This window comes from Zootoca vivipara, chromosome 1 (assembly GCF_965207765.1).
Source record: "Zootoca vivipara chromosome 1, rZooViv2.hap1.1, whole genome shotgun sequence".
NCBI lineage: Eukaryota > Metazoa > Chordata > Lepidosauria > Squamata > Lacertidae > Zootoca > Zootoca vivipara.
The window spans coordinates 50,379,726-50,403,524 of record NC_142582.1 but is presented as its reverse complement, the minus strand read 5'-3'; the positions used below and the strand labels follow the sequence as shown (position 1 = coordinate 50,403,524).

Here is a 23,799-nt window from a genome sequence, read left to right as displayed (position 1 = left end):
CCTTTCGTTCTTCATACAGAAAGATAAGGGACTGCAGGCTGGGCATGCACATGATTCAGATGCTTGGCTCATTTATTATTATTATTATTATTATTATTCACATTATTCCTTTCTTCAACAAAATACAACTTATTCATGCATGAATGTGCTTACCATTTGAGAAGCAGAAGCGACACCTATTTAATTCTAGTAGTCATGGCGTTGCTATGATTTAAGTGGGTTTAAAATGTGAATTTTTTTAAATAAAACAATTGGAGTTACCAAACTCTCTCCCGTAGGGCGTCCAGGAATGTAGCCATTGTAAAGCATGGCATTAAGAGCAGTGTGCAAGAAAGGGGGAGAAATTTTTATTTCTGTTGTGAGGAGTACATTGACACTTTGTTGCAGCATTGCTGGCTGCTGAGGGGGGCATTAACAAAAGTAGAACCTCACTTTCAGAAACTGAAGGTCACCTCCAGAAATCAATAGACCAAGAGCATTTCAGCTTGACGGAACATCACAGCACAAAAAGTAATTAGGATGCAACAGGGTTGGATTTCTTGAAGTATCAGACTGTGGTTTTTTGTTGTTTAGAAAAGAACAAGTGCAGCAGTGCCTCTGAAGTTAATTGATCTATTGCAAAGTGCAATGAACTTTCCTACCACAAATGCAATAAACCACTTATGACTTTAAAAAAAAAAGATGACTTAAAAGATATCTTTATTGTCATTGTCCCCTTGCGGGAACAATGAAATTACTCGGTGGCTACATCCACTCAGATAAAGCATTCCGCATAATCCAAAATTACAAAACCTAATTAAAAACAGTAAATATAATACAAATAACAAGTAAAATAAGATGACTTCAAAGTCCAGGCTTTCCATTTAAGGCCAAAATCGCTCTAGAGAAGAAACTGTTCCTGAGGCGGCTCGTTCTTGCCTGCATAGTTCTATATCTCCGTCCTGATGGCAGGAGCTGAAACAAATGGTGACCCGGGTGCGTTGGATCTCTTGATATGTCTAGTGCTTTTCTATGGCACCTGGTGGTATAGATTTGTTCTAAGGTGGAGAGTGGGCAGCCAATAATTTTCTCTAAAGTGAGTTGAAGGCCCCCCTTTCCTTTCTTTTCACAGCAAGAGATTGCCACTGATAACTGATTTATTGGTCTCAATATTTAGAATAAAGATTAGTGGCTGTTGTTTCTGGCACAACAGAAATCAAATTATTGCCCATTAAATTGAGCATCAGATTTAAAATGTTCAGTGTTACAGTAATCAGAGATGACCCTGTTTTCCCTTGATCTTTAATTCTCACCTTGTGATGTTGAGAAACCTGTGTGTGTTTATAGGCTTATCACCTTTTGCCTCTATTTAAGTAATCCGGGACAGTTGTTGGCCTAGGAAATTAGAACAATTTTGCAACTAACTTGAAAGTCCCTACGTTTGAGAAGATCTCTGCCCTTCCTGTTGGTTTAAGTAGCAATTTTTCACAATGGTTGCTGCTGCTGTTGCCACCAACATCCTATGACTTGGTCCAGTAAGTCCAGGAGAGGCCCTGCTTTCAGTCACAGAATTCCTGCATGTTCCATTCACAAGTACTGCAGTAATGTACCGAGAGCTGGATGTCCCAGCAGGCAGAGCCAGGGAAGACAACGGTCAGGGATGATGGGAACTGTAGTCAAGAACATATGGAGGGCTAACTATTATTACAGGATGAACACAAGAGCAGGATTTGAACCATGAGCAACAGAAGGGATTAAAGATTATAGTAGTTTTGTTAAGGTTTAAGAGACAGAAGACAGTGCAGCAGAGGGAGAGAAACAGAAACACCATGGAAAGGGAGTAAGAAGTTTGGGGGGGGGGGAAATGGTTTTATGATGTGTTGAAATGCATGTGTGAAATTTTGGAAAACTTCAGAAAAAAAGAACATATGGAGAGCTACAGGTTATCTACCTATGGCACAGAGCTATAAGGGAAGTCAGATAGGCTATTGGATGCACAGGGGTCGTCCCCCACTTCATACAGTGAGGGGGCTTTGTAGATAATGTGATGCATAAACAGTGGTGCAAGTGTATCTGGCAGCATTAGGAAGTGCTGCATCAAGTGCCCAAATTCACCTGACTGCAAATATGCACTTAGTGTTCCTTTATATACAGCACTGATCATACACATGCACCCAACGTTAGTGTACGAATCGGACACCTCTCAACGTTTTAGGCCAAACCTGCACCATTTATGATGCAGCAAGCCAAACACAGCCCATCAACTGCCTACGGCTGCTTCCCAAGTGTTCTGCAGCCTTCCATTTCTCCCATCTCAGGAAGGCAGGAAATACAGATTTCTGTCATGTGAAGGTTTGCCTTGGATGGCAGGTGGGCTGGATTCAGCCACGTCCTGAAGGCTTGTTTTAGCTCAAGGTCATTTTCCATTCTCTAGGCAGATGCCCTAACTATGCTGCAAATGACAGCTGCTGGGACCATATCCCTGCATCCACCTGCTCCATCCTCAGATAACATTGCTACGCTATTATAGTTGCTGTAAAATATCAAAAAGCTTTTTGTTTAATCATTCCCCATTCCTGGCAATTAAAAATATTGAAAAGCTTTACAGTGGTACCTCGGTTTAAATACACAATTGGTTCCGGAAGTCTGTACTTAACCTGAAGTGTACTTAACCTGAAGTGAACTTTCCCATTGAAAGTAATGGAAAGTGTATTAATCCGTTCCAGACGGGTCCGCGGAGTACTTAAACTGAAAATACTCAAACCGAAGCGTACTTAAACCGAGGTATGACTGTATTTAAATTCAATGTTTGCACACACACACAGGCTAAAATAACTTTTAAACAAAAAACTTGAATTCAAAATAAAAAACTAAAATGTTCAAAGCTTACACCCAAGTTGTACCAAACACAATGGGCCAAATTCAACACTGCACTATTTAAAATGTTGTCTGTGCAAGCATATCCCCTTGCCAGTTGGAACGACCCCCCTCCCCCACTGTTCTGGGGGTTCTCCTGACCACCTCCAGAGCTGATTTTTGGAGGCACAGGAAGGGAGCCTCATTGCAGAGAATTTCTGTTGAAGTGTTTCACTGAGTTAATCATACCCACAGAGCTACGTAAGAAAGAAAACCTAACACAGCTGCCACCTGATACTTCAGGTGCACTTCTATGTAGAAAACAAATATAAAAATAAAATATTACATTTATGATTGTGGGCTTCCTACTGGATCCAGGGTTATCCAAGACACGAGGAGCCAAGAGATGCCATTTTCCAACTGCATGCTATCCAACTATCTGAGCTATGCAATGTGTTGAGTTTCAAGTTATGAACATATACAACTCTACCACTGAAAGAGCATTGGGAGCTATTGCCCAAGTCCTGAATGAACCTCATTTTGCCCACTATGAGCCCTTGCTTATGAAATTTTAGAAGGCCCTTGCATCCCGATCCTATCCATGCCCTTTTGTTCAATTCTAAAATTTTACTTTCAGATCAGCGTGCATCAGCCTTTAAGCAAAACATCTTCCTTAGTATCCATGCATGTGTATAGAGAGAAGAAGAAAAAGAGAGCAAGTCTGGTCTTGCAGCATATAATATTGGCTTGCATGACCAAAGGATTTGAACTAGGCTTTTAGGTTGCATAAAGGCTCTCTTTCACTGCAAATCAATTGATTTTATTTCTTTTGGCAACCGGATAATGTTCATGCTTGTTCTGGAAGTGTATGCATTTCAAAATGGAAACTTGATTAAAAAACAAACAACTAGAAAATGTTGTTACCATCAACCATGACTTAAAAATTGCCAGGCATGAAGTTAATCCCCCTGGACTAGTCTACACGCTTTGCCATGCTACTTCTGAGCAGCCACAGGGGGACAGTATACTACTAGAATTGCTATTCCCACTCCCAAATGCTGAGCATTTTCTTAGAGAAATCCAAACAATTCCTTCCTTCCCACCCACCCACTCCAACCATCTGGAAAGGATGAATGTGTTGTGTGCTCTCCAGAAAAACAAAGAACATGAAAGCAAAGGACAAGCTGGTTCTATCTGTGAGTTTATTGGCTCCCACCAGCTTTCCCACAATGCCCTGCCTTTGCATCTTTCCTCCCACAACACTGGAGGTGATATAGCAAAGGCACAGACTGCTGGATGATGATGTGGCCCCTGCAGAGGGAGGGACTTTAATAATTGCTGCACAGCATACAGCTGAAGCCCAAGGCTGTAAAAAACAAACATTTTCTTTATACATCTGGTAGAAGACAGTGCCTGAACAAAGCATGCATCAGACAGAAGACATCCATGTGGTCATTGAGGTATAGGGTTGCCAGACTCAATAGAGGACAGGACTTCTGTGCCTTTAATTGCCCTGCTCTCTTTTGAGTCTGGAAACCTTAAAGAGAAACCAAACCAGCAGACCCTTTGTTTAATTTCCAAGCAAAGGGTCTGCTGGTTTCTCTTTAAGGTTTCCAGACTCAAAAGAGAGCAGGGCAATTAAAGGCACAGAAGTCCTGTCCTCTATTGAGTCTGGCAACCCTACTGAGGTAGGGGTGCAGCTTGGGGCGAGCCAGCTTGGCCAACATGCAGTCTAAGAGAAGCTGGCCGTCTACTGGAAGTGGAGATCTCCCTTCCCTAGCATTATAGGGCAGCCGGTGGACGATCGGTTGGTCAAGGCTGATCTTTGGCAGACATTCGGAGAAGGGTGCTGGCAGAAAGAGCCTTAGTCAGGAAACACAGAGAAGGGGAGAATCCTGACATGCCTTTTCAGCAGGGAAAGGGATTACCTGGAACAGGCCCCAGAGATCTCCTCCTTTGCTCGCTGTGACTATCACAAATCCTGCCTCTTCCTGGAGGACTTGGGCGTTGCATTGTGCTTCCCATGATTTGAATGTCCCTGCTGTTGCTTCTGACGCAGCAGCAGCGCCAGTATTTGACAGAGAAACTGTGCAAGAGCAGCTTTAGAAAGACATCTCCCCACCCACAGCTTCCCCTAAACAGATAAGTAGCAAGAGGAAGCCCAGCAGCACCAAGAATAAGGTGGGAAGAAAGCTCTCTACAAAGCATTTAGCACCACCTACTGACCAACTTTGGGACTGCCGCAGGCTAAGAGAGTGGGGGGGCCTCTCTTTCAAACTCCCCACAGCTGTAGGACCTTCCCCTACACAGCTGACCGTTTGAGGTTTAACCCGACTGATGCCAATGCTGCCAGCCACTCCACTCCCCCTTTCCCCTGCTGTGGCCTATGCCAGCCATGGCTCTGGTGGAAAGACTGGGAACCCTACCCCAGGACTACCACTTGCTCCATCCAGTGGGCCTATGCCAGCTACCCCAGAAGGTGTCTGATGGTCTCAGTGCAAGGTGACAACAGCTGTGTAGCAATGAGAGAGAGACAGAGAGAGGGGACGGCGGCGGCGACCATGAGGACTATGAGGACCAGGCAGGGAATTCAGCCTTTGGTTCATTGTTAGTAGTCCTGAGGGAGCAGCAGAAGGAGGTAACCCAGGTGGGGAGAGAAGAACCATGGTGACCAGGCACGATCCACGTGCTGATAGCATCTCATTGTGCTCAGGACAGACAGCAGTTGGAGGGCTTTGTGCTTCGAGCCTAGGAGGACACAAATATGCTGAGGGTAAGAACAGCCGGGGAGGGCAACACATCCTTCCCTCCCTGCCCAACAAGACCAAAATGGCCATTTTCTACCAGAAGAATCTTACACCACCCCACATGCACAAAGCACACTGTTTTACATTCTATGATTATATATAAAATGATGGTGCTGGGCATTATTCTCTGTTTTGTTTTAAGCTGTGAACTCATGTTGTCTAAAACAATACAAATAAGCCACACTTCTATAGATATTGAGGATATTATTTCTAATACAGTATATATATATTTTAAATGGTTATACTTAATTGTTCACTTGATACGTTGTGAACCGCTTTGGGCACCGTTTTGTGGGAAAGTGGCATTCAAGTTACAAATGCTTCAGGTTACAGACTCTGCTAACCCAGAAATAGTACCTTGGGTTAAGAACTTTGCTTCAGGATGAGAACAGAAATCGTGCTCCAGCGGCATGGCGGTGGCAGCAGGAAACCCCATTAGCTAAAGTGGTGCTTCAGGTTAAGAACAATTTCAGGTTAAGAACGGACCTCCGGAACGAATTAAGTTCTTAACCAGAGGTACCACTGTAGTTAGTTAACCTACTCCTCCCTGCAACTAAAAGCATTTACCAAACCTAGGAGCATCCGGCCTCCAGAATTCTATATACAATAAAAGCTGATAGGAAAAGACCCTAAAGGCAGCTGATCTGATTTGGGCTCTAGTTGGTTGGTTTGGCTTTGGACTTCCTTGATGAGATTGTCCTCTTTTACACACAAGGAAGCCTCGGTAGATTGGCAGTGTCTATGTGCAGGAGGAGGATCAGAAGAGACTTTGTGGGAATCGCCTCATCTTGCTCACCTGTTGCTGCTGCTGCTGCCGCCGGTATTCCTCCTCGCTGGCTGACAGGGCCCGAGCCAGTGCAAGGTCTTCCTCTTCCTGGGTGCTGTTTGAGACACAGGATTGGATGAGTCAGACATGCCGCACAATTAAGAATCTGTACCCCCAGCAACTTCCTGGCACATTCCTCCCGAGATAGGGGAGTGATTTATTTCAACAAGAACTTGCATTCCATTTAAATAGTAAAACCTCCAAGCAGAGGTCAGTATGTTGGTGTGCACATGGTGATCTCACCACATCTAGATCCCCATTTGAGGCTTTGAGGGCCTAAGCAGCACAGACGTCTATGCTCTGCCTCCACAATTGCAGGCAGTAATGCTTCTCAATACCACTTACTGGAAACCACAGGAGGAGAGAATGCTCTCAAGCCCGGGTCCTGCTTGCCAGTTTCCCACTGGCATCTGCTGGACTAGATGGGCCATTGGCCTGATCCAGCAGGCTCTCCTTACACTCAGAGGACTGGAATTGATGTCAACTCTGGGCACATGAATGTTAACACAGCCTTTCCCCCCTCCATTCTCTGCCAGAGAGACTCCCATATATGCAGATTCCAAGCAGGCAGCCTGGCACAGTGGCGCCAGTAAGATCTTGAAGCCAGCTGATCTCTGCAGGGCTGGCGCAACCGTGCTGTACCTGAGGGGTTGTGGTTGGGTGGGCACTGCCTCTGCTAGGGACATCTCCAAGGCTCGCTGCAGCGCTTCCTCCTCACTCTGAAACACAAAAGCAGATTCAGCCTGCCATGGAGGAGGCTAACAGCCTCAGCAACTTGCAGCTTATAGGTACAGGGCAAAGCATATGCCAAGACCAAACTAAGCCTCTTGGTGTATATTGTGCCCTAGGAGGCAGTTTGGTGAGAATCGAGTATACACTTCGAGAGTTAACACTAAAATAATAATAATAATAATAATAATAATAATAATAATAATAATAATAATTTATTATTTATACCCCACCCATCTGGCTGGGTTTCCCCAGCCACTCTGGGCGGCTTCCAACAAAATATTAAAATACAATCCTGTAGCGATCCCAAAAGAATGGAGTAAATACTGAAATAGCAGAAAAATTAAGAATCTTCCATAAAAATGCATGCTAAACTCACACAAAAAGCCACCCCCACCCCAATAAACTAAGTTGGTCAACCTATGCTGCCCAAACAGAAATCGTTAAATGTAAAAACATTACTTCTGGTAAATGAGCCACCACAGCCGCTGGAGGGCCATGAAAATTTGTGCTCCAAACTTTTTAGACTCATCTACCCATGTAGATCGGGTGGTGATGTGGTCTACACCACTGAGCCTAGGGCTTGCTGATCGGAAGGTCGGCAGTTTGAATCCCCGTGACGGGGTGAGCGCCCATTGCTTGGTTCCAGCTCCTGCCAACCTAGCAGTTCGAAAGCACGTCAAAGTGCAAGTAGATAAATAGGTACCACTATAGCGGGAAGGTAAACGGCGTTTCCGTGCGCTGCTCTGGTTCGCCAGAAGCAGCTTTGTCATGCTGGCCACATGACCTGGAAGCTGTACGCCGGCTCCCTTGGCCAATAATGCGAGATGAGCGCCGCAACCCCAGAGTTGGTCACGACTGGACCTAATGTTCAGGGGTCCCCTTTACCTTTACCCATGTGCTATCAAAACAAAGGGATACATTGGTTGGAAGGTGTGGATTTTCTTTCAGCTCTTCTACCCCACTAAGTGGAGGTTTTCACTAGAGGGAGTTTGGATGGGGAAAAGGAATTTTCACCAGCTTCCCCTTTCCCCTGCAGTCCCCAATACTGTCTTCCCAACCCCCTGGAGCAGACTTTCTCGAGGCCTAGGGGAAAGGAAGAACTGCAGAAAATCACCTCCCCCACTTCTGACCTTGGATTCATCCAGTTAGCAGAGTCCCACAGTGGAAAAACCTGGACCCAGCCCACCCTGTCCCACCACAGCGACCATTCACAGATGCATATTAAACGAAGGACATGAAGCGATATGTCCACTTGTACGCTGAGACGAGACTTACAAGTGAAGGAACCCACAAGATAATACATTATTCTCTCTCTGTTTCCTGGCTCCTTAGTTTCATTTGTAACTCGGCTTAAGATTTTCGTTCTCACTTTTGAAGCTCTTACTTATTTGCCTCTCCTCCTGATCTGTCCTTGGTTCCCCACTGGATTCCATTCTGAACACTTATACACGACTCTTCTCCTTGTTAGACCCAGGATTTCTTGTCCCAACTACCACCATCCTTTTTCTCTGGCTTCTTTTTAACACTAGAATGTTTTTTTCTGCAAATATTCATAGTTTGTTGTTTCTTTACAAATAATAACTTCTTAAAATGCATTTCCCCTGTTTCTGCCTGACAGTTCCACCCCACCCTGCATTTGGGTCCTTTTAAACCTATTTGATTTCTAATATTTCTAGATTTATATTCAGGGGGAAAACCCATTTGTGTAACTGACAATGCTGTATTTATATCAGAAGTAAGCACTATCAATTTAAATGAGGATTATTCTCAGAAGGTCTAGGATTGCAGCCTTAAAACTGTTTTCAGATTACTTTCTTAAATCACGAAATACACAACTTTGTATTTCCGTCTTAGTTTCATTTTTTTCCTGCTAAGACTGCAAGCAGTTTTGCAAGCCATTTGTTTTCTCTCATGTACTGCACCCAGTATATTCTGGAATGTGATCCTAACAACATATATCCACTTTGCAGCCATTTACCTGGAGAGTGGCATATGTGCAATGGGAAAGGCAACAGCCTGTGTTTAATGGTGTAAATGCCCAGTTTGTTGGCCAGGACTTACCAATCCATTCTGCAGGGCAACCACCGGAGGAGATATGCTTTGTGGCGGAGGAGGTGCTCTTGCCATCTCACTGGCTCTGTGTGCAAAAAAAGAAGAGATGTCAACTACTTGTGAGGCATGAGGATGGAGAGAGAAAATCCCCAGGGATGATCCACCAAGGTATAATTTAAAGCAGGAAGAGAAGGCTAAACTGGGATCTGGGTTTGGAACATGCACAGCGATGGTGGGGCTCATTGGGTTCAAGGACATTGCTGGACAGTCTTTCGACCAGGGCTGGCTAACTTCTTTTTGTCCAAGGACCAAGGACCCTTGGTCAACCCTTGGGGGCTGTGGGTGCCATGGGTGTGGTCACCCCACACTTTCACACACCTATACAGGCACACACCCAGCCCCACCAGCCTATTCATGAAGATGGCAGGTGGCTTAACTGCTGGGTGGGTGATTTGCATCCTCATTAGGCAGAGGGGTTTAAATCTCTTCGCCCACCTGAGCACTACGTCTATTTTACCCCCCTCCCCTTTTCACTGTCAAAATTGGTGCTCTGGGCTGTCACATGCAGACAAAAATTGCTTGGAGGGCCATGAGACGACTATGGGTTGGGTTGAACCACTTCCTTTTGAGACAAACGTTAAGTGGTAGGGAAGTGTCAGGGATCAAAACTATTACAGGCAATAGTTGTGTCCAACATGTGCGTGACTGCAACAGCGTATTGCGCCGAACCCAGAAGTGACCCCCAAACACCACAAAAATGTCACAAAAGGGGGCAGGGGCGGAACAAGGTGTTTGCAGGTTTTTAAAATGGTGTTTCAAATTTGCGCGATTTCACTGAAACATACAGTGCCTTGGAATGTAACCCCTGCGTCCATTGGGAGTTGCCTGTGCAATGCTTCCTGAAGCTGTACGGTAGGCTTAGCTGCTATAAGAATAAAGGGTAGGGGACAACGCAGACTCGGGCGGTTATTGTACCTGCTGGAGGTTGGCAGAGCCGCAGCAGCTCTCGTGGCTCCGTTGCTGGGTGTAGTGCTTGTAGGTGCTTTGGCAGGTTTTTGAGCTCTGGCGATCGCGGCACTCCTGAAATGGCAAAACCAACTCTTGGTAACAGGAGCACCTCTCTCACCATTGCAGCAAGCCATTCCCCCTGCCCCTGAGACTAGCAAGAATCCACCGCAGCACTATCCTTTCAGGGACAATGTGAACTGTTGACCATCAACATCCGGAGGGCCACAGGTTCCCAACTTGTGTGCTGGAACAACCAAGGATGGGGAGGAAACCACTGTCTACTGAAGAATGCACACGCCAGCATTAATGCATGGCTGCAGGCGCGTCTGGCACATGCCAACCGTTTTTCCCAGGCCAGCCCTCTGTCCCGCCTTTACCCTGCCTTGGAGAGGGAATGCCCAGGGCCAGCGCAATCATGATCCAGTGGGTGTCGGTGCTTGAGGCAGAAGTTGCCGTGACACTGGTCACACAGAACCTTCATCATCTCTCGTTGCTTGCAGCCAGGCCTCTGACACTTGTTGGTAAAGATCTAGGCAGATGGACACAGTTGTGATTCAAGACAGTTGGGGGGGGGAGAAAGGAAGGCACCCAGGACACAGCTGCTTTGTAAATGCATACAAGAGACCTTTGCTCGTTGCGAAGTGACCTCTCTGGGGCGCAAGCCTGGGCAGTGTGCATGGAGGCCCTGGACTGCCCAAATGACAAGGAAATGCCAAACTGCAAGCCTCTAACCATTGAGAAATTACATCCGAATTATGGTAATTCCCAAGAATGGGCCTCCAGATGCTGCTGGACTACAACTCCCATCATTCTTGACCACGGGCCATGTTGGCTGGGGTTGATAGGAGTTGCTGTCCAACAATATTTGGAGGGCCACACATTTCCCCCGCCCCTGTTTTGAAGCTTGCTCTTCTAACTTGGCTGGCCCCAATTTGGCTCGTAGCCAGTCTGAACTCTGCAGCCAGACTAAACTCACTAGTGCGACTCAATTTGGATGCACAGCTCATCCGTTATCTCGGCCCTTCAGATACCCTCCAGATAAAGACCCACAGAAATCCCAAGCTGTGCATTGTTCACAGCTCTGCCATTGAAAGGACCCCTAACCATGTGGACTACACTGCATAGGAACATAGCAAGCTGTGTCATATCAAGATGATTGGTCCATCCTAGCTGATTGACTGGCAAAGACTCTGCAGGGTTTGGGACAGGGGTCTCTCCCAGCCTGACCTGGAAATTACAAGTACTTTTTTTTGGGTAAGAAAACACACACTGTACCACTGAATAATGGCCCCACACCTGCTTGTGGAACCCAGAGTCCTCTGGGACACACAATCCAGTGCATATCAGATTTTGTGTGTGTATATATTTTAATATTATTATTTTATAAGGAAATTATATTTGCATAGAAAAACACACAATTAAGGTTACATCCAACTGTTGTATGTTTACCTATCTGATTCTGATGGACTTAAAGCAACGTGTCCCACAAGAGGCAGCAGAGAGGACAGATGCAGCCTCTTACCTTGCGCTTTCGCTGAGCTGGGTCCGATTTGCAGTCCTGGTCAATGTGGGCTCCCACCACAATGTCAGGCATCTCTCCCCGCTTGACAGGGATCGGGATGCTGCAGAGTGGGCACACGGGGACCTGCACATCCTGGGGACAGAACAGATAAGAGAGTAGGTTACACAATGGCCCCTGGCTCACTTAATATGAGAGCATACTAGATGCTGCAGGGTCTCCTCATCTCCTAAGGTGTGCTCCTGTTCATGGTTCCAGAGGGCCATGCCTTCCAAGGAGAGTATTATGTTCTCCATCCGCCCCCCACCAAATCTCCATGTTCATTTTCTGACATTCAAAATTCTGTATCAAAGGCAACTACCGTGTTTCCCCCTTTTTAAGACGTAGTCATAAAGTAAGCCAGGGCAGCAATTTTAAGCATTTGAGAAATGTAAGACATACCCCGAAAATAAGACATGCCTGCCAGCTCGGGGCCTGGAACCGGCTGCTGCAGCACGGAGCACCCAGGCACCGGCGAAGCAAGGAAGCAGAGCGGGGAGGTGCAGATCAGCTGTAGCACGGGAATCAGCTGTTCCTGGCTCAGCTGTAGCGCGCGCTTAGGATGAACTTCAGTGCTGAGGAGGGAAAATGGCGTTTAAAAACGCCGTTTGAAGTGATTTCAGCCTGCCGCCCCCACCCGGAACCGGCTGCTGCAGCGCAGAGCACTCAGCAGCGCGGATGGAGCGCCCAGCAGCTCTGGGCGGCGGGGCGGCAGGCCTCCTTGGCAGGGCCAGGAAGAGACGAGGCCGCTGGCTCGGGTGCTCCTTACCCCAGCTGCTTCGGTTTTCGCGGATTCAGCACTACCGATACGGTAGCAACGCCGGCGGCAGCAGGAGGAGGAAGCAGCCTGTCAGGTCGGCGCCCAGCAGCGCTGCACAGAGCGCCCCGAGCCTCCGGGAGCGTTGCTGCTAGAGCGTTGCTCCTGGAGGCTCAGGGCGCTCCGCGAGCCCGAGGCGGCTGCCGGCTCCCGCTCCGCCCCGCAGAGTCCCAAGTCAATGGGCCCTGACTAGAAGCAACAGGAGCGCTGGCTCCCTGCTTCGGCCAAAAGGCTTGGTCTCGCCACCACCTCCTTCTCTGGCCATGCCGCGAGCTTCCCTTTTCGTAAACGCGAAACCAGGTGAAACCAGAGAGCGGCGCTGAGGCAGTTTCAATACCTAAGTGGAGTGGGCGGGACGCGGCGACGGCGGCGGCAGGGGGGGGCAAAACTTTTGCTTGAAAGGCGGCTCCGGGCATCCAAGAGGCAGGCCTTGGTTTGGAGAACGAATCCGGGGGCTGCGCAAGAGCGATCGGCCGACAGATCCACTAACGGTTCGCTCTTGTGTCCCTCCCCACTTGCCGTCCCGTTTTGGGTTGCCAAGGCAACTAACAACAAACACCGTGCTTTTCTCTTGGTTCTCTCAGGCGAGTTGAGAAAAAGGGGCGAGAAGTGGGGTTTTGTTATCGCTCCCGCTGCTTCCTCTCCCGCTCCTCACAGTCAAATAGGCTTCTGGGCTTCGCTGCTGCCGCCGAGTACCCAAGCGGCTTGCCCCCTTTGCCATTTTAAAAACGTGTTTCCTTTCAGTTACCCTTGCGCCTTGCTTTGTTGCTTACGGTTGAAAACGCCACGTGGCTCGGGGCTGCTGGGCGCCGACCTGGCAGGCCGCCTCCTCCTCCTCCCGGAGGTGCCCAACAGCGCCGCGCAGAGCGCCCCGAGCCTCCGGGAGCCAGCAGCAGGAGGAGGCAGGTGCCCAGAACCATGCGGTACTTATGGTAATAAACATTTTTAGACACCCCCCGAAAATAAGCCATAGGCTTATTTTCTTGAGTAAAATTAATATAAGACGGTGTCTTAAAATGTGGGGAACACGGTATTGGGTGCAGCACTCATCTCGTTTCAGGCTGAGGGAGCCAGCGTTTGTCCACAGGCAGCTTTCTGGATCATGTGGCCAGCATGACTAAACCACTTCTGGTGCAACGGGACACCGTGACGGAAGCCAGAGCACATGGAAATGCCGTTTACCTTCCTGCTGCAGCGGTACCTATTTATCTACTTGCACTGGCATGATTTTGAACTGCTAGGTTGGGAGAGGCTGGGACAGAGCAATGGGATTTGAACTGCTGACCTTCTGATCGGCAAGCCCAAGAGGCTCAGTGGTTTAGACCACAGCGCCATCCGCATCACACACACACACAAACACCCACACTTCTGAAATCTTTAGAGTTCCACAAATTATCTATTTTGTCCATCAGTGGCCCTGTTTTGGCTCCATTTCTGTTGGCACTCACCACCTAAGTTCACTATTAAAGAGAGTGAACACCGTCCCATTAAAATGTAACATCCCATTACAGCCACTGGTTGGCATTGACCCATGACAGGGCTTGCTTAGTGGTGGGTCTCCACTTGTGGAATGCCCTCGCTGGTGAGGTGTATTTGTTTCCATCATTACTAACCTTCAGAAGGAATTTCTAAATTGTCCTGTTTACTCAGCTACTGTATCTGATTCTGAAAGCTACTATTCCTGGCAACCCTGAAATCACTGGCTGGGAGAATGTTGTTTCTAAACAGCTTTCATAATGTTTCTAATTATAATCTTTTAATGATGTGCTTGCTGCACAGGGAGCCTTTGAACAAATAACTGAAGTAACAACAGCAAACCAACTGCCGGTCCCAATAAGAAGCACTTCCAGAAAATGCACAGATTTTGAAAAGAAACAGCTTCCTCCGCAGCAGGACAAATTCTACCCTTTGGCATAGACAAGGTCAGTGTGTTTCATGAACGCGGAGAGGGCATTTACACCTGATACGTCAGAGTGCCGCGAGCGACCAGACTGTCCCTTCCAAGTTTCACTTACCTTCTTGTAAGCCGAAGTGCAGTTGTGATGGGCGTAGGCAACGTGGTCAGTGCAAAACAGCTGTTCACAAGCGTCACATTTCAGGGGGAGGAAATCTGAGGGGCAGGAGAGGACAATACAATGAAGAGTTGCAGCTGTCTTCTCTGCAGCCCTGCACGAGAATTGCTAGGTATCCTTTATTTTGAGGGTACGTGCCAAGAACACACTGGATATGTGACCTCCCAAGAGCATACTGGAAAGGTAAGAAAAGATCTGAGCACAATGACGATGCCATAGTAACTGATGACTAACACAGACTCAAATAGGTATGCAACTAGGAAAATAAGATCCAAGCTACCCCCTTCTGCAGCCCCTGATTGCTGGGTTCAAGTAACAAGCTAATATCCAGTTCTCCCTAGGTCTCTTCAAATAAAGAGAACTAGGAAAAAGCTTCCACAAATAGGAGAGGAAGAAAGTGCATTTATTTTTGTCTTATCGAGAAACAGAGCCAGAGCCAGATTGCATGGCAGGTGGCTGGGTTGGTAGAGAAAAAACCGGGCGTGCAATAAAAGACTGTGGACAACTAAGCTAAATGTTCTCAAACATTCACACACACACCAAGTTCTACACAGTAGGAGGGCTTCTACTTCAACAAACACTGGGGTGTGTGAACCCCATATCTAATCTTCCTTGGCACAAACAATGGGACCTGTTTCAAAGCCCATCTGCATAAGAGGGCAGTTTACATTTCATCCTAGGTAGCACCCCCAGGAGGATCCCAATCCCTGACCATAGGCAGTTTCTTGCATCAGCATGACAGGGTACAATCCTTTCTGTCTGAAGCATGCAAACACAACTAGTATTTTTCTAGCTAAAAAGCACCAGTATTGATGTTATTATCTGTGATTCCCTGATGGGTCTTCTTGTATGGGAGAGAGTGGCTGGGTAAGGTAGAATTGAGAAAGCCTGTGACTCTCCAGATGTTGTTTGTCTACAACTTCCATCCCATCCCCAGTCAGTGGCCAATGGTTAGGGGTGGTGTAAGTAGCGACATACGCGGGACCAGAAATTTTCCATTCTTGGCATAAGGTATGTGTTCATATAAGACAGGTTAGCAAAGGAAGCTGCCTTTATACTGAGTCAACCTAGCTCACTGAGGGGCAGTGACTCTCCCAAGAGTTCAGTCAGAAGTAATCTTTTGCAGCCATATCGGAAGATGCCAGGAATCAAACCTGGAACTTTCTGGATATTTATTTAAATAATTTATATACTGCTTAATCATTAGCATTACTAATAAACCATACAAAGAACAAAACAATAAAAATGGATAATGAAACTTAACATAAACCCAAACACTACCTTAAAGTATCTGCTGGGTTGAGAAAGTTGCAAACATATGTTTGTAACAGGAGCGGGAAACCTGATTTTAAGAAACTGTATTAAAGTAATTTGGTTTGATTTGTAATAATTTGGAAAAATAATAAAAAAATAATTTTAAAAAAGCAGGTTTGTCATATGCCTGAAGTTCAGCAAGAAGAGTGTCCATCAAATCTCAGTTGGGAGGGAGTTCCATAAGCTTGGATTCACTATAAGGAATGCACAGCTTCTAGTAGTTACGAGACATGCATCTGAACCATGGGAGATTCCCTGAAAGATTTGAGTGATCAGACAGGGATGTGGGGACCAGCTAGTCCTTAAGATATCCTAGACCCAAGTAGCTAAGGGTCTTGCAAATTAATACAAGAACTGTGCACCTGACCCAGTAACATGTAGCCAGCTAGTACACATTTTTTAAGCACCAGGGTTATGTTCCTGCCTCCACCAGCACCCCACCCACAGCAGTTTGCAGCACCAGACCAAACACAGCCTCTTATGACTCAGATATTATGGAGAAACAGAACTGCTCCAAACACCTTCATACAGATGTTAAACAGCAGCAGAATTATGCCCTGTGGCACAGCATAACAAAAGGACCATGGGACAAAGATGCAATCTCTCAGTGCTATTCACTGGACATAGCCCTGTATGTAGGAATGGAGCCAGTGTAAAAAGTGCCCCCAACACTCATCCCAACATGCTGTGATCAATGGCTTCAAAAGCCACAGACTGGGAGGCAGAAGCACAGGTGCATTCTACTTGTCCTGCTCTCAATACAGATCATCTATCCAAGTAACCAAGACTGATTCAGTCCCAAAACTGTGCCTGATTCCAACCTGAGATGGATCCTGATCATCTGCATCCTCTAGGAACTCCAGTTCTACTCTGCCATCACTCTCTCTGCCACCTTGATCAATAATAAAGCAGTTGCTCTACCACTGAGCTATGGCCTTTCCCTTAAAGGTAGAGCTAATGAAAACACAAAGACTGTGCAGTGTGCTATGATCATTAGCACTTGCTCAATTTCTTCTGGGAATGGAATTTATGCCATTACGTTAAGCACTGAAGCAACTTGGGACACCAAGATCATTTATAATTTGGAAAATACCAAGGGTGCATCTCCATAGAGAGGCACCGACTCACCTGTTAGCTTTCAACATAATTCCAAGTATCAACACTAACACACCACCTAAATGGAGGCAAGCCCTTTTAACATGATGGAGCCATCATGGAGCCATCACGACATGCTATGCAAGCTGCAACATACTACCAGCATAACTTGAGCATGATGACAGAAACTATTTCAGAAATTTTCTAGCTAGTTCCTAGAACTCATCAGTACTTACTGAAACAAGATATGAACTGTTGAGAAAACAGAAGCCCTTGAAAAAATCAGCACAAATCTGCCTGCTAACACTTTCATTAACTACAGCTCCACAACATGCTCAAGGTTCATTTCAGTGGAAAATTTTTGCGTAGTGTACTTAGCTTCAAAACACATACCTTGGCTGAAGGGCAAATCTGACTCAAAAACAAGAATTTTGATATTCAGCCCCAGAACATGCACTTGTAAGCAGACCCAGAAAACCCAGGCTCCCACACTCGGTAGTACAACCTGTCATGGAACACTGCACTGCTCTTTGTACGGGGGGGGGGGGGGTAGAATGGAAGAATTCTGATGACTAGTCTGTCTCACAGCTGCAAACAGAGTTTTGCTTCTCACCCTGTTTTAGCAGCTGTTGTTTATTGCCTACCTTGGTACAGTACAGTATTTCGTCCCTCCTCACCCCACCCGTTTTTACCTTTGTCCACCTAGCTCAGAACTGTTTGCACAAACTTCCAAAGACTCTCCACGATCTGACAGGAGCCTTTCCCAGCCCAGAGTCCAGGGATTGAACATGAGACCTTCTGCTAAACTATAATCCTCCCCAATCCCAGTCCCTTGACCTCAGTTTAGTTTCCCAATGAGATAGGAACCAGGACGGGAGTCCATGTGGGGCATGCAGCTAAAGACAGATTCTCACCAAGGCGCTTGCAAGACGGCTCTGAGCAGTGGGCACCTAAATCTGGAAACTCCATGGCGCTCCTAGTGGGGCTGGAGTCAGCGAGGGATGAGGGGCAATAATCCTACCTGCTGGGAGGAAAACAGGGTTAGAAACTGCGGGATCAGAGCACAGGAGGGAGGTGTCACCAAAGGAGGGAGGAGATGCCGCAGCACCCACGGGGGCAGAGTGAGAAGAAAGAGGAGGAGGAGCTGCAGCACCCATGGGTGCTTCAGGAGCTAACGAAGGGGCGGGGGGCATAGCACCCAAACGGTGTGGAAAGAAAAGGGAGAACAGCATTGTCGGCTAAAGATAAGCCACATATCAGGAAGGAGGAAAAATAACCCATAAAGAAAACAGGAGAAAGCAGGGAGGGGGACAGATCAGTACCAAAAACAGCAGGTAGACTCCGCCTTCTCTGCTGCAAACAAGGAAACCTTGGCTCTTCCCACCCCACCCACTTCCGCTCCTAGGCTCGGTGACGTCATTTTGCAAGGCCCATACAGTATGGTCATGCTATGGACATTCGAGAAATTCAATCAGACATTCCTTCTCACTAGCTCCGCCCCGCGCCCCTCCCCCACCCCCGGGAAGGAGCCCCGTTTGCCTTAGCACCGCGGAATGTTGGGAAATGTAGTAGAACGCTGGACGCGCTTCCTCGAGCCGAAGCCGCCTTCTACTCGCCTAGAAGTGGAATGGCGCGGTGTATGACGGTAGCTGAAGTCACGCGTTGCGTAGTTCCCGCTTTTTCCTTATGCCGGGCAGTTCCGTCAGCGTCCCTCATACTGTACGCTTGAGTGAGGGGAGTGGGGCGGGGTGCGCTTGAAGCCGCCACACGCGGCATTCCGGTCCCGCCTTAGCCGGAAGCATCTCTATGGTGACGGCGGGAGGTTCGGGTTGGGCTAGAGGGGGCCAAGCCACCGCCCGCCCTGGAGCCGGTAAGTGACGAGTGGGGCCCTATGGCCACCAGCGCCGGGTTACCGCTCGCCTGTCCCTCCTTCCCCGTCTCCCTTCATGAGGGTGTTGGACTCCGCGCCCAGGCGTCCCTGGTCCTGCCCTAGAGCGAGAGTTACGTGCCGGGCTCTTGTTCTCAGGCGCTCACACGAGGCGCGAGACAACACGCGCTCCGCCGACTGAGCTCACTCGAAAGGCTCGCGCCCTCTAGTGCCTTTTTTTTTTGCCCTAGGCAACGTCGACACGTGGGGACCGCCAGTCTTCCTCCCCACATCCCCGATGGCGGGTTGGGGAAAGTTATATTTCTGTCTTTCTACTTATAGGTTTACGGAATGGGGGGGGGGGTTTGAGACGAATTAATGGGGGCAGATCTGGGCGCAGCCCTTCATCAGGCTCAAGACAGAAAAAACGTGGTCATGTGAACTCCTGGCCTTGGGGGTGTTTTAGTGATGAAGCGTTCAAGGATTGGTCTTCCATTCTTGTGCAGGTTTTATCTCGAAACATCAGACCCGTGTTTGGCGTTCACAGCCCAATGGTAGACTCGCTCTGCTGGTGAACTAGTTCTATTCGTGGGTGGGCCGGTTCACATGTTACATGTTGGCAAGCATTTTACCAGTGTCTCCATCTTGTCAGTTTTTTGACTGCTAGTTTGATATAATCAGTTGTTTATTTTTATGCTACCGTTTGTATTCTCTGAAAGCATGACCGGTTTTGTCATAGTCATCCCTTGGTCTGTTAGGTCATTGCATCACACACCCTTTAGACAATTGCTAATGGTGTGACCTTGATTCCATTTGCTCATGCTAGCTGCAACATTTAGGGTTTTGAAACAGATGTGTAGTTCAGTATATTAATGGCCCAATCTCAGAGTTTGAAAAGGAGGTGATTCCTGACATGTGTTGCACTCTGTTTCCTGAATTATGTCATCTGTGCAAAACAGCTGAAAATATGCACCTTTGCTTCCTAGTCAGGTAACTCTTAACAGTTGTGGGTAGTACAAATGGTATAAAAATGCCCAGACAGGTGAGTGTTCTTTTACTATCAGCTGGGGTGATGGAAAATGCAATCCATCTTCAAAATTCATTTGTCTGTTACCCAGTTCCCTGTCTTGTACAGTTACATTGTGCACTCTTGTTAACTTATAGATGACTAGGCAAGTTGGGACATGTTAATAATTTTCAATATTACTGTGAAGCAGCTTTCCATATATCTTATTTGCTTGTTGTTGGAAGCCATTGCAACAAATGGAAATCCCTAGCTTTTTTGCTATGCTTTAGGAAAACTCGCTCATATTCACTGCTTCTGCATCTAGCGTTTCCACCTTAACAGTTTCTCCCATCTTCTTATTAGTAGCACAACCCCTCATAAATAACATTCTCAAATATATTTCCTGCTGCTCTCCTCCATTTCCAGGGGTTTCATTGGTTAGGACTCAAACAAGCAATTCCAAGCAGAATCCCATTACAGGCTTTTGAGGTTAATGTTCTGGTGGCCTGATGGTGAGCTTTTTCCATTGCTTTTAAACTAGAGTGAAAAGCACACCACTCCTGCAAATCTTTAGTACAGTCATAACAGAAGAGGGAGCCTTTGGAGTAGCATTTGTAGTGGTAGTTCATTGGATGGGGGCAATAGATTAGAAGGAATTAATGCATCCTTATGCTGTTTTTGAACACGGAGGTGGGGGGGTGTGCGATGCTGGTAGCTTTATTACTAATCATATTTAGATTTTGAAGAGCCAGCAGCTGCTAATTGTGTAACTCTTCTTAGAAGAGCTTTCGGACCAGTAGGCAGTTCTGAGAACTACTATGGTGAGAGTATTCCTTGGAGAGCTCTTTACTGTGAATAATAAATGGGAATTGACGTTTTATTTCTCTCGTAAATCAAGCTGAACTTGATTCAAGTACCTCTATTGTGATCAAGGGAACAGTGTGGCACCCATGTGCGAGACTGGGGCAAGAATTGTGCTTTCAAGAAAAGAAGAAAGGTGGTTCTGTGCCAAATTCAGCAGCAGCTGTTCAAATCTTGTTTGTAAGTAACAAGTGAAACTTTCCAGGGTTGCCATGGTATGCTGTTACAATTTCACATAATCGTTCTGTGGCATACTGTAGCTATTGTTTTGGCAGTGGGCCATATTTGCACCAGAGCTATAGCTAATCTCTTAAAAGCCCAGTTATGAAGATGTGTGGAAGAAAGTGCTGTTGAGAGCATCCTGGTATTGCTCTGGACCCATAATAATATTGAAGACAGGGAGATGTTCAGATACCTTGATATGATTCTATGCTTTTGATGTCCCAAAATTATTTAGGCAGAATGTGAACTGATTAGATGATGAGAGAGGAAGGAGGAGGTTGTATGGTGTTTGATTCAAAGTTTGAAACAACACACTTACCTAGGAGCAAGCCCTGTTGAACATGTATAATATGTATAAAAGCGTGTTCTGTGTATTTTTTTAGGGTGTGCTTTTTTGTCCTGATGCCTTTTTTATAAGGTGGTTTAAATTATTTAGTTAGTTTATATCCCACTCTTCTTCCCAAAGGAGCATAGGATGGCAAACAGTAAGTGTTAAAACAATAAAAAATAATTCCAATATGGATTCGGACAGCGAAATATCTCAATTTAAAAGGCAGGTTGAAAGAGGAAGGTCTTGAGTGGGCATCCAAAAGACAACAGAGACAGCTCCTGTCTGGTATTCAAGGGGAGGGAATTCCTAAGGGTAAGTGTCACTGCACTAAAGACCTCCTGATGAGATGGTATTTGCAGGAGGCTCTCCCTTGCATAGTACAGTGATCATTTGGGTACATAAGAGAGGTATCCTGCTCTTAAGACAGTTGGTTGCCTTTTAATGTTGCATCAAAAATTATCACTTGAAGTGGACCATTTCCCTTCACCATAGGGCCTTTCCTTCATGGATCTATTTCGATTGAATTTTTAACTACCAGTAGGTTGGATGAGCCTCCTAGGGAAGATCTATATAGGAATGGTTCTGGAGAGGGGATAGACCAGGGATCCCCAAACTAAGGCCCAGGGGCCGGATGCGGCCCAATCGCCTTCTAAATCCAGCCCGCGGACGGTTCAGGAATCAGCATGTTTTTACATGAGTAGAATGTGTCCTTTTATTTAAAATGCATCTCTGGGTTATTTGTGGGGCATAGGAATTCGTTCATATATATTTTTCAAAATGTAGTCCGGCCCCCCACAAGGTCTGAGGGACAGTGGGCCGGTCCCCTGCTGAAAAAGTTTGCTGACCCCTGGGATAGACAGACCCTGGAGAGTTTTCTGTGTTTGAAATTGTATAATCTCATTTCTCTGCTCTTTCTGGTTTCTGGTCTCTCAAAATACCTTGAGGATTAATCAGCCTTCAGAACTTGCCTGAGGAATAGTATCTGGTGGATATCAAGCAAACACGTTTACAAAATGAAATTCTATCTTGCCAAGTGCTAGTAACTCAGCGTAGTCTTTGTTTTTGCCCTAATCTGTGTGTAGGGCTTAGATGTCACTACAGATTGGAGTTTGTTGTTGGGTGTAGACTTTGTAATCCAATACATGCAGTGTATCAAGTGCTGCCTTCTGAACTGGAACACACCACCATAGCTGTATCAACAGTTCATGGGAGGGAGGATGCATGAGCATTGGACACAAGGTCCTTTTGCAATGAGTAACAGTATCACTTCCCACCTCTTGGTTCTCCAGTACACTAACTTTTGATAAACAATTTTAGGATTGGGGGGGGGGGGAGGTTCCAGAATAGCCCTGCAGGATGGTGCTCTTGATATAACAGATCACCTGAAGGAGGGCAGGAGTTGTGCATCACACTTCAGCATGTAGCCAGAATGGTAGACAAAGTCCTGTTCTAGAATGTTATGGGTGTTGACAGTTCTTTTGGCAGAGAGGCAGTTTGCTTTGAGATAGCATAGAAGCTTGTTGTCAGAACAAAGGTTAGTGCTGTCCGTTGGCTCTGTACTGGTGGTAGGAACGGAACATAATAACGGTGAAGTGAAACTTCAGGGACAACAATATTTTTGTGAGAGAAGTCAACTGCTAAGAGCCCAAAGTATGTCCAGCCAAAAGAATGTTTTTTAATCAAGTTAGAGACGAGATGTCTGGTAGAGATCCTTTTCAGGCTGTCTAGAGGACCATGCAACACCACGTCTGCATCCTAGTACACTGGAGTTCCACACTACTGCCAATTCTGTGAGCTGCTACTGGTTGTACAAGGTCAGCACTGTCCCCGAATAACCTAAAGGGCTTATCACATGAGCAGTCTGCTCTAGGGTGGCATGTCTTTCTAGCTGAGCAAGTTCACTTCTGTTTGAGGGTATAATGGATCCATTTGTTTTGTTGTCTGATACATTAAATACCAGCCATTTTACAAGGAAATGGATGTCAATACACCTCTCTGGCTCAATAGGTGTTGTAGGCATTTTAGTTTCTTTCATATGTATGCTGTGACATTTTTCTTCCTCTCCCTGCCTTCAAATCCACTAGCATCTGTTTTACAAGATTGCCTGATAAGCATCCTAGCACAAAAGGTGAAAGGGGCATATTCAGCATGTTGAGGGAAGCCTCATTGCTAATCCCCTGCTAGTCAGGTTGTTGGATAAAATGGGTGAATGTTATTTTAGAGCCAGGATTGGACTGTGCTTTGCTTGTGCCTCCTCCTGCCTCTCTTGGCTCTTTGTACAAAAGGGTCTGTTTGATTGAAACACAGACTGAATTCTTTCGCATTGCCTTGATGAGTCAGCAGGCATCTGCTGTGAGGAAACAGCCAGCCTCCAGTAGGAACCTGGCAATTTAAAT

The 23,799-nt window shown here is 46.5% G+C and overlaps 2 protein-coding genes across 19 annotated transcripts in view; one reads left to right on the top strand and one right to left on the bottom strand.

The window, feature by feature from the left end:
* Positions 1 to 4,020: 4,020 nt before the first annotated feature.
* On the bottom strand, positions 4,021 to 18,626 carry ZFAND2B (zinc finger AN1-type containing 2B). Of its 3 annotated transcripts, none has more exons than XM_035127169.3 (10): positions 18,439 to 18,626; positions 18,031 to 18,140; positions 14,651 to 14,745; positions 11,783 to 11,914; positions 10,638 to 10,789; positions 10,228 to 10,332; positions 9,262 to 9,337; positions 7,111 to 7,187; positions 6,439 to 6,523; positions 4,021 to 5,583 (listed from the first exon to the last, which is right to left on the bottom strand). In XM_035127169.3, exons 2-10 carry the CDS (start codon positions 18,083 to 18,085, stop codon positions 5,545 to 5,547), a joined length of 816 nt encoding a protein of 271 aa, XP_034983060.3. In that variant the 5' UTR covers positions 18,086 to 18,140; positions 18,439 to 18,626; the 3' UTR covers positions 4,021 to 5,544. The 3 variants fall into 3 exon arrangements, with proteins under 3 accessions (XP_034983060.3, XP_060134111.2, XP_088508974.1); XM_060278128.2 differs by having other exon boundaries at positions 18,031 to 18,137; positions 18,439 to 18,488; XM_088652848.1 differs by lacking the exon at positions 18,439 to 18,626 and having other exon boundaries at positions 18,138 to 18,420.
* Positions 18,627 to 18,662: 36 nt separating this feature from the next.
* TTLL4 (tubulin tyrosine ligase like 4) overlaps positions 18,663 to 23,799 on the top strand; it is a 35,315-nt gene continuing 30,178 nt past the window's right edge. For 7 of the 16 annotated variants that reach the window (XR_015946005.1, XR_015946004.1, XM_088652728.1 and 4 more), the window contains exon 1: positions 18,785 to 18,986. The gene's annotated coding sequence lies outside the window, so the exon portion shown is untranslated. Of the gene's footprint in view, positions 18,987 to 20,807; positions 21,031 to 22,912; positions 23,218 to 23,799 lie in introns of those variants that run through there. The other 9 variants (XM_088652725.1, XM_035127062.3, XM_088652748.1 and 6 more) reach the window with 7 other exon arrangements.